Here is a 10,450-nt window from a genome sequence, read left to right as displayed (position 1 = left end):
TCCCTTATAATTTTTGTATAATTTTTACAATAAATAACTTAAAAATCATTTATATACATACCATATACAATTAATAAATAAAATTATATATAATATATATAACAGTATATAAATATGTAAAAAACATTAAAAAAAATTTCGGGCACTCGGGCAGTCTCGGGTTGTCCGACCGGGCTCGGGCAGCCAAAACCTGCCCGAAGCCCGTTCATGGTCATCCTCGGGTCGGGTCGGGCAACCCGAAAATTCAGATTCGGGCGGGCTCGGTCATCGGGTACAAAATTCAAAATTTTTGGTGGTTATAGGCTGTCCGTCCAAAGTGTCAACACTACTATTTATGCTAATAATTAATGCAGACAATACCGACTTACTAAGACATCCATGCATGCACTTGTGATTGGCTGTACACATATCTCTAGCTCTTCCTCCTTACAAACGACATGTCACTTTGATCTATAATGAAGTTAACAAATAGATTGTTGTCGTTTACTTGGAATTACTCCTTCAAGGTACAATGTTAAAATAGCATCATGCACTAGGGTGGAGAAATACATGAGTTCTTACATTTTTTGGGGTCAAGTATAGATCCAATATTAACATTTATATTAGAGATCGCCTAAACATGTAATGTTTTTGTAACTGAGAAACTTTTTCAAATTGAAAATAAGTTTTTATTTTTTATTTTTAAACATTGATTTTCGAAACATAAACGACAACAAAGTAGACCCATCAAGGGGTTACATAAAAATTGCACGAATGGATGTGCTTATGAGTGGAATAACTGTGTTGAACTTAAGAAACAGAGAGTGCCCACTGTCCACACTCCACAGTTCATAAACCGGTCAATATGAAAATATTGGAGGAACCCACTGAATGCTAATTCAATACAGCATTTTGGAATCCAATAAAAGCCGTGTAATTCATAATCATATCACGCATTGTCATTGTTGTTTTATAGATTTGCATATTAGACCTCATAAAAGCAAAGCCTCTTACAAAAAGAAAAATAGCTGATCTCAGTGAGGCCGGCCCCATCACGACATCATTATATGTCCTACACAAATACATTTATTTTGGGTTCACTTATGTCGTACGTGCGAATCATGGCAGATTGCAAAATGTCTAGGGGATACTCAATGAGCCTTTTATTTCTGCCTCTCTTTTTCCAGCTAGCCTTTTTGTTTTTTCTTGAAACTTTTAAGAGTATGCTTAGTTTAAAGATTCGTGTCATGATTTAAATTATGATTCGTGACTCGTTATAGTATTTTTTTTCATAAAAAATATACGTAAATTAAGAATAATTCTGAATTTATTAATTAAATATCATCGTCTTATAATTAAAAATACATTAACTATTCAAAGTGACTATAACGTAGAAAAAATTACTAAACTTTATTTTTAAAGTGCATAAATCTAAATTTTTATCTTGTGATTAATTTTTTTTACTAATATAGTTATTTAATTAAAAAGTAATGGATAAGACTTCTCATGTATTTAAGAAGTATTTATCTCCCAGGTGGGTAAGAATCTAAATTGAAACTAACTATTTTCAATATGATTTGAAACCTTAGATTCAAAAAAGGAAAAAAAAAACCTCCTTTTTCTTTTCTTTTCTGCATCAAATGTTCAAAAAAAAAAAAATTCTCAATGTATATTGTATAGTAGATATTTCTAATAGAAAGCTCCAAACAAAAAATGACGCTAACTAATGAGACCTTTGTAAAAATAACTCAATAGAAAAGTTTTATTAGTAAAATAATTTTTCAAAAATTTTTATTTGCAAAATGACATTTTTTTATAAAGAATGATTAAGTGTCTTTCTTCATAAAAAATAAAAGAATGTCATTTTACTAATTTTATTTTGTTGGATAATCATTCTAGCATATTGCCCCTAATGTTTTTAAAGTCCCAATTTTGTTTTTGAGCAGCCTTTTTTCTCGAGCGATGAGGTCACGTGGAGTAGATCATCGACATTATCACCATCACCTTTGGTGGATCGAGCCCATGAGCCTTGGCCCAAGTCCCAAGTAGTGCATTCTTTAGGACAGAGCAAGAATAGGGAATTTCTGCACGAGTCACCGGCCTGCCGGACCCTGAATTATCACGCTTGAAATCACAACAATATTTGAGCCGAGATGACGGTGTGATGCGTGACACATCTGATGGTGTTGAAAATATCGTGTTGCACTACTTTATAGAGTTAATAAATACACATTTAAGAGGTTAAAAGCGAAAATTTACTGTTCATAACATTGTATAATGAACAGTAATACCGAATAGTCTCCTTTAGAATATTTAGAATATGTATAGTATATGTGCGTTGGTTCGGCAATACCTTGAAAGTTTTTCTTCTCACATTTAGTGTATGACCTTCTCGTGTTGTTTTGGGTGTCGATGGCTGTGTCTCCAAACTCAATAGTTGTTTGTAGTTGTGTTTCCTTTTATGTTTAGTTTAGTTTGGTTTCGAGTTTATAATAACAGTGGTTTTTATCATCGATGATAGAGTTAGGATTTGAACTCAGTGGAGGCGCAGTTAAGAGAGAAATTATAACATAAACTAGTAGGAAATCAAGTAAAACTTATTGAATTTTTAATGTATATTCTAAACCAATATCATGTGTATATAAACATTAAAACTAATTTCTCAAATAAAAGCTCATAAATCTCTAAAATATTTTACCAAAAAAGCATAAGTTTTCATATATTAATATACTAAACGTTGTTATTGAAGCAAATAAATATTGGCGGAGAGCAACTAACGAAAAGAGAGACACTTGGTGGTGAAGGATAAAACTTATATAGAGAATAATTTGCCTAGTAGTGAACTAATAAGGAGAAAAAAAAGGAGAAAGAGGAAAATAGGTAAAGACTTTAGATGAATTAAAATTAATAGGCTAATAGTTTACATAAGTTAATAAATAGGCTAAATTACTGTTTTCATCCATAACTTATCTGGTTATGAATCATAACTTAACAATTTATTATCAATAATTCACAGTTTTTGTCCATAATTTGTCTAATTATGAACCATAACTTGACAAGTTTGTCCATAATTTATCTGGTTATAAACCATAACTTGATAAGTTATGGCCTATTAATTTTTATAACTAAAAGTTTACCTATATACTTTCTTAAGTTTTTAATATTAGCATATTTTTTACTATTTCTAAAAAAAAAAAAAAAGAGGATTGTTTTTGAACTAATACAAATAAGAAAGTTGATCTAACGTCCTTGTGTGGTCTGATATAGGGGTGACAATTCGTGTCACGTGTTGTGTTCGTGTCGTGTTTTGATAATTTTTTTTAAATTTTCAGTTAACCCGAACACGACCCGTGACACGAAATTTTTTAAAAACCGCAACACGAACACGACACGACCACTTTACGAGCTGACACGACACGACCCGAAAATGACCCGTGACACGAAATTGACCCGTGAACCCGAAATTGACATGAAAATTATATGTTTTTATTTAGTTTTTTACATATTAGAAATAACTTAAAATTCATAACACACTAAATTACAATAACATCCATTGAAATTAAGCAAATAATAGTATAAGATTTTGAGTATAACTATCATGATATCACAAGTTCATAATAAAATTTAAAATATGAAATGAAAAATATATGTATATTTTAGTTTTTTACGAGTTTCGTGTCGTGTTCGGGTTAGGCGGGTCCAACCCGAAATTGACCCGTATTTTTCGTGTCAATTTCAGGTCGACCCAATTATGACTCGAACCTCTTTTTTCTCAACCCTAACCCGCAAAATTCGTGTCGTTTTCGAGTCGTGTCGTGACCCATATTACCGGCCCTAGTCTGATAAGCCCAAATGGCAAAAAGGCCGGTTCTTAAGAAAAGCTCAGGACATACCCAACTTAAGTTTTAACTTAAGTTGGGAAACAAACTACCCGAAATGAACCATTTTTAAAAGTTAAGAATGATATTGAAACAAAATGAGGTATTTATGAAATTTTTCCGTCTATATATAGAATTCCACACGCACTCAGATCATGCTTATTTTATCGATTCGAGTTTTATTACAGTAAAAAATTTTAAAACAGTCACATTTAATTTTTTTTATTACAGTAAAATTTTTTTACATAAAATCACATCTTAACTCGAATTAAAAACTTAAATAACGCCTTATTCTCCTTTTAGTCCGGATTTACTTTTTACAGGTAGCATCGGTTGATGGCTAGTGTCGTGTTTTATGCCGTAGGAGTTGAGTGGACATATTGTCGTTTGAGTAACCATTCATGCTGTGGTCCTGCGAACTGCGAAGTGCATTCTTTTTCTTTTTACTTTTTTTTTCTCGGCGTAATTCTAAAAAACTTAAGTACCTAATGCCTACAATCGTAATTAACAAATTCCACTTATCAGATCAGATGAAGTACTAGTGTACTACAGCCTTATCTATTCTCATCTCTCGACTTTGCAAAGAAACCCCATAAACCATCAAACAAACTAACTGTAAAACCAAAATATGGTTTCGAGGATATTCACGAATGCAACTCAGTCCTCGCTTCACTGCTTCTTAGAATCTCCGAAGCTAAATTCGCCCAAAATCTCCGCCAAACAAACTAACGTCTTTTACCTAAACGGCCATGGAAGCTTTTCCCTTTGCCGGTCAAACCCAGTTCCGGGGATATCTCACGCCTCCCTCAAGCGCAGAAGATTACGTCCCATTTGCTTCTTTAATGCCGGTGATAACTCCAAGGACGATTTCCAAGGAAAGGTAACGTTTTTCAAGCCGAATGTAATCGTGGGATTATCATAGTTCTGTTATTTAGGCACTTTAGTTCTTCACATTTCGTTTGAAAAGAAAAATAAGAAAATACCAATTTGACAAGATGAATTAGCTTAAAAGTTTATAGACAAAATATGTTGATGGGGTTGTCAAAAAATAATAATAATGTGAAGAGTTATAAGAAATTCACTTAATATAATGATGGGATTGTCTTAGTTCTGTTATTTATGTCTTAGTTCTGCTATTTGAGCACTAAATTCTTCACAATTAGTTTGAAGATGAAAATAAAGCAAATATATATATATATATGAAAAAAATGAAAAAAATGTTCTTTTTAAAAGTTTACGGACAATTTTCAGGAAAGTGGATCGGAGTGGCCGATTCTGAAGCGGTGGGAGGTGCCTTGGCAATGGCAAACAGTGTCCTTGACCTCCCTAGCTTGTGGGCTCAGGTGTCCTATATATATATATAAACGCATTTATTGATTTATAATTAGGTGGTATTTTTAATTTCGAGTGTGGAACAAAATTGAAATTTTTCCAGGCAGTTTTGTTTTGACAGGATTAGTAGAGGCAGCAGCTATACCGTACCTAGGAATTAGCATTGAGAAACTGAGCTTAGATGAGAAGGCAGAGATATTGTTTCTGGATCAAGGGTATTAACTGTTTTGCTTTTCTTTAATCTGCATTGCAATCTTCTTTCTTAAAGGAATTTGGTATGGTCTATGAAAGTGTAACTCGCCAATTAAGAACTGCTAGTCGTATTTGAGGCTCTTGTTAATAGGGTATTAAAGTGTATTATTATGTTATAAAGGGGCTTTAGAAGCCGTAAAAAAGTGTGATTTGATTGACTTATTGCTTTTTGCAGCATTACAACTGCAGTTGTACTTGGAATTCTATACAGCGTCACGAACTCCTTCCAACCGCTTCCTGAAGACATATACAGATATGGTATGAACACTTTCGTTCCATCCCGCGGACAAACTTTTCAAATGAAATTATTTTTGTTGGTTTGTGATTCTTCCTCTTGAGCTCTTGCCAGATGTGATATATATCTTTTAGTCAATGGCCTTGCTTGAGGATCCAAATGCCAGCACCAATCCTAGTAGACTGATATGGAGTAGTATTGTTTCAGATTTGAGGGAACCTTTCAGTCTACGGAAAGGGTGGCTCTTGTGGGCGGGGATTGGTCTTGTTGGTGCTATTGGCGCCATTTCGTTAACAGGAGCTGCTATGTCTTTATTTAGCAGTGAAAGCCCGCAAAGAGAGGTTTGGAACTTATCTGGAGCTTATTTTTTACATTTCTTTCTTTCATTTTGAATGCAGATGAGAGTCATTCAAATTTTGTATGGGGAAGCTATCTCTTCCAAAGTGATGGAACTACGAAGAGAGAGATAAAATTTTTATTTTTCACATTCTATATTAACATCTTTAACCTTATTTCAGACTGATGCCCTAGTTCGCTTGCTTCCATTGATTGGGTCTTCAAGTATCAGGTACCTCTTAACGGGAATAAAATGTTGTGAACGTTCCCATTTTCTGGATGTATCTTGTTGATTCCAAGTTTCAAAACCAATGGAACTTTAAGACTAAGAAATTAAGGGCCTGTTTGGTTCAACGATTCAAATTGTTGATTTGGTTTGAGTTGTGGTGATTTGAATTGTGGTGAATTGAATTGTGATTTGAACCGGTGTTTGGATACGCAAATAAATTGTTATTTGCATTGGGAATAAAATCTGAACTGTGTTTGAATAAAGTGTTGAAAATTGTCATTAGAGTTTTGTAACAAATCTTATAAAATCTTATTGTAAATGACATTTGAAAATAGGATTTGTTCCTCTCGTTATTATGAACATATTAAAAAAAATCATCTCAATCGGAAATAAAATGAAGAAGTTATAATGTTTTTAAAACTTGAATTGAAGAGAGAGAAAAAGTAGAGTCAGAATTGTTTTCACTGTAGAAAACAAATAAGATTGTTAGAATTAGAGGGGGTGGGGGTGGGGGGGCTGGGGCTGAATTCTAAAATCAAGGGTTTGAACCATTAACAATGGTTTGACTTGTCCTCTCAAACATCAATTTGAATCGTGAACAACGGTTTGAATCCTAAACAACAGTTCAAATTGTTGAAACAAAGAAGGGCTAAGTAATTGCATTGGTTTGCATTGTAGCACTGCATGCTTGGTTGGCATCACGGGGGTTCTTGCCCCAATTCTCGAGGAGACTCTGTTTCGGGGGTTCTTTTTGGTGTCGCTGACCAAGTGGTATATCTTTCGTTCTTTCTTTTTTCTTTTTCTTTAAATCTCGAATTGCTGTAACTTTCCTTAGAATGTAATGCTTGCTAGTGCGCTGTTTAACATGTTCTTGGAACTTATGATCATTTGTCTGCATATCATTCCCCAGACTTCTTATTCTCTCTTTGTTTGTAGAATTTAGAAACTTATGATTGTCCATCCTTTTTATATCCATAACGGTTGCTCTGGATTTTTCATTGCTAAAATCTTGCAATCACTTGATAGAATCAAGGGATGGATTTGTTGCTTTGTTTGTTTTATTGCTTTTAGGATTATCTCATCTGTTTTCTAGCAAGATCTCCTGTTAAACCAATATCCTTGAAAGTTTTCTTGCTCTCGTTTACAGGGTACCAACACCGGTTGCTGTTCTTGTTAGTGCAGCCGTTTTTGCACTTGCACATTTAACTCCTGGAGAGTTTCCCCAGCTGTTTGTACTTGGTAATTAAACTCCCTGGTTTACTTTGAAAAATAAAAAAGCAACCATTGTACCCCTATTGACAAATGCGAAATTTCTATAGGACCTCTCGTATGAACAAGTTATCACATTTTATTTAGCTCAATTGCTTTTCCATCTACTACTTTCATGACCTGTGCAGGCACTGCTATGGGATTTTCGTACGCTCAAACTCGCAACCTTCTAACCCCTATCACAATACATGCCTTTTGGAACTCAGGAGTAATATTGCTGCTCACCTTTCTTCAGGTAAAGATATACTTACACATGCTGCGTAAATTAGTTTGGCCAAAAAGCAAACTCTACCAACTTTAGAGCTTGTTTGGTAAGAGAGAAAAGAGGAAGGAATGGATTGAGTGAGGTATTTTAAATTCTGTAAAGAAAGCCGATATCAATCTCTCCAAGTACGTAGAAATTAGAGGAGAGAATCCATACCAAACACAATAAATGAAAAGTCCTCCACTTCCTCTCTGTTTTCCTCACTTAGGTTTTTCGTCTTTTATCCTTCCGATTTTCTTTTCCTCTTACCAAACACAAGTGTTAAGAAATTTTACATGATTGCTTTTGTGTCAAGTGCTTAAACCTCTTTTCTGGTTGTTGCTTTTGTAGCTTCAAGGATATGATATCAAGGAATTGTTGCAGGCAACCTGATAGAATACCAGCTTCTTTTTAATTGATAGTGGAGAGCGTATATTATTGTTTCATATAATTAATTACCCACCATTTCTACCACGTGGATGATTTATTTTCTTTGTTTCCATGTTGTATGAGAGATCTTAACCAGGAGAAAAACAGGCTGGGAGGTACTAAATGCCCATATTAAAGAAAGCTTGAATCATGAATTGTGTTTATTTTAGTCCCAGTTTGGTTCCTAAACTTGAATTCATGATTTTAATTCTGCTATAGTATTTTTTATCTCATAAAAAATTTGAATTTAAAAATTTCTTTTCTCACAAAGTTCTCGCTAATAATTCAGAATTACCGACTTAAACGTGTAAATCAAACAGGTCCTTAGTCCCCTTTATAATGTGACTAATGTTGGTCGTGTAATTTGTATCATATGACAAATTGACAATATGATCATTCCAACTTGCAAGGCTTTTACATTTTAGAAAGCCAATAAGAGAATGATGCGGGTTTTTATTTCAAAGAATTAGTACTGGTGGCTGGTTTGGCAATAGTTGCTAGCGGCTTCAATAATCTGTCTTTTATTGAATATTTTACTAATTTCAAAACGGGGATTCACAGAGACGGTTTTTGCATTGTCACTCTAAAAAGATAAATCAGTTTTTCCAACGCGATCCCTTCTTTTGACCAAATAACAGTCTGCATTTTTTCTAGAAATAATTATATAAAATTTCGCAATTTAAATCACAACTCAAGTTATTTTATTACAATTCTTTTTTTCATAAAAATTTAAATTTAAATTTTTTGTTATAATATTTTCTCTCATATAAAAAAAATTTAAATTGTGACATAAATTGTGAAAAAATAAACCCAAGTCTTATCTTTTTTTTTTTTTTTTTGCTAAATAACCCGAGTCTTGTCTTTGAAAATGTCTATTTTTATACATAAAATTACAAAAAAGGGAGTTTTTTTTTAATGTCTTTCTTTCATTCTTTGGGAAAAGTGGAGAAGAGTTAATGCCCGTTTAATTCGCTGATTTGAGTTTTTAATTCGAGTTGAGATATGACTTTATATGAGAATTTTGTTATTATAGCAAAAAAATTAGATGTGACTGTTTCTGAGAACTTTTTATTATAACAAAACTCAAATTTTAAACTCGAATTGGTGAAATAAGTGGGTTCTTAATTTCTTTTTCTTCTACACTTTCCAAATGGACTGGCTTCTGTCTTCAGGGACGTTTGGTTCATGGATTTAGAATCATGATTCAGAACTATTCTCGTTATACGTGTGTTTTTTGTAAAAGAAAATACTGTAACGAGTCACGATTTTATTATAACAAAACTCAAATTTTAAACTCGAATTGGTGAAATAAGTGAGTTCTTAATTTCTTTTTCTTCCACACTTTCCAAATGGATTGGCTTCTGTCTTCATGGACGTTTCGTTCATAGATTCAGAATCATGATTCAGAACTATTTTCATTTTACGTGTGTTTTTTATAAGAGAAAATACTGTAACGAGTCACGAATCATAATTCAAATCATGACACGAATCTCCCTTCCAAATGTGCCATCTTTTTTTTTTTGGATTGTCAGCAAACCACTTGAGATGTAATTAAATAATGCACTTAATTAGGCTGTTGGAGGGCTTAACTGCTAAGTGTGGATTAAGCTGGATAATTTGACAAGTGTACTAGTAGTCGAAGTCAAATTGGATATTAGGTACTTAGGTGCATAGCTGTCCTCCAATATACTAGTCCATGATGTCTTACTTGAAAAAGGAAGAAAAGGAAAAACAAGTTAAGGTTAAGCTGCCAAAAACGTGAGAACAAGGCATATAGGACAATTTTGCTACATAATAATATAGGACTCCTACGACTCATTCAACGTAATATTTAATATAATATAGTTCTCGCGTGTCTCACACGTCACACCCTAGTGTTACATTTCATAAACCCTTACTTGTTATACATAAGTATGCAAATATGTGTGATGTTTTTTTTAGGCCTTCTACTACTGAAAATGTATATTTTTAATTGTTACATCTGTTCAAATTACATTAAAATAAAAAAAATATTTAAAACAGATAACTTATTATACATATTTAATAATATAGACTTATCGGTAGTTAATTTTTAGTCTTATATCGAAGTAAAATCTAATACCATATCTCAAATAAAGGGTAATAAAACTCTTATAAAATATTCTCTAAACCTTTGTTATTGAGCATAGATGGTCATTTTTTAGTTCTATTATTATGAATCAGAGTCAAGTTTTGTTGAGAAAAACACACCACTACATTCACACAATAGAAAAATAAATTGAAATAAA

The 10,450-nt window shown here is 32.9% G+C and overlaps 1 protein-coding gene across 1 annotated transcript; it reads left to right on the top strand.

Moving 5' to 3' along the window:
* Positions 1–4,380: 4,380 nt before the first annotated feature.
* On the top strand, positions 4,381–8,149 carry LOC21384633. The gene is made up of 10 exons (XM_024165734.1): positions 4,381–4,737; positions 5,109–5,200; positions 5,297–5,404; positions 5,617–5,699; positions 5,884–6,017; positions 6,195–6,244; positions 6,920–7,012; positions 7,389–7,480; positions 7,639–7,745; positions 8,106–8,149. Exons 1-10 carry the CDS (start codon positions 4,486–4,488, stop codon positions 8,145–8,147), a joined length of 1,053 nt encoding a protein of 350 aa, XP_024021502.1. The 5' UTR covers positions 4,381–4,485; the 3' UTR covers positions 8,148–8,149.
* The last annotated feature ends 2,301 nt before the right edge of the window (positions 8,150–10,450 follow it).

This window comes from Morus notabilis, unplaced genomic scaffold (genome assembly GCF_000414095.1).
Source record: "Morus notabilis unplaced genomic scaffold, ASM41409v2 Scaffold1084, whole genome shotgun sequence".
NCBI classification, from domain to species: Eukaryota; Viridiplantae; Streptophyta; class Magnoliopsida; order Rosales; family Moraceae; genus Morus; species Morus notabilis.
This window is presented reverse-complemented; position numbering and strand designations above follow the sequence as displayed.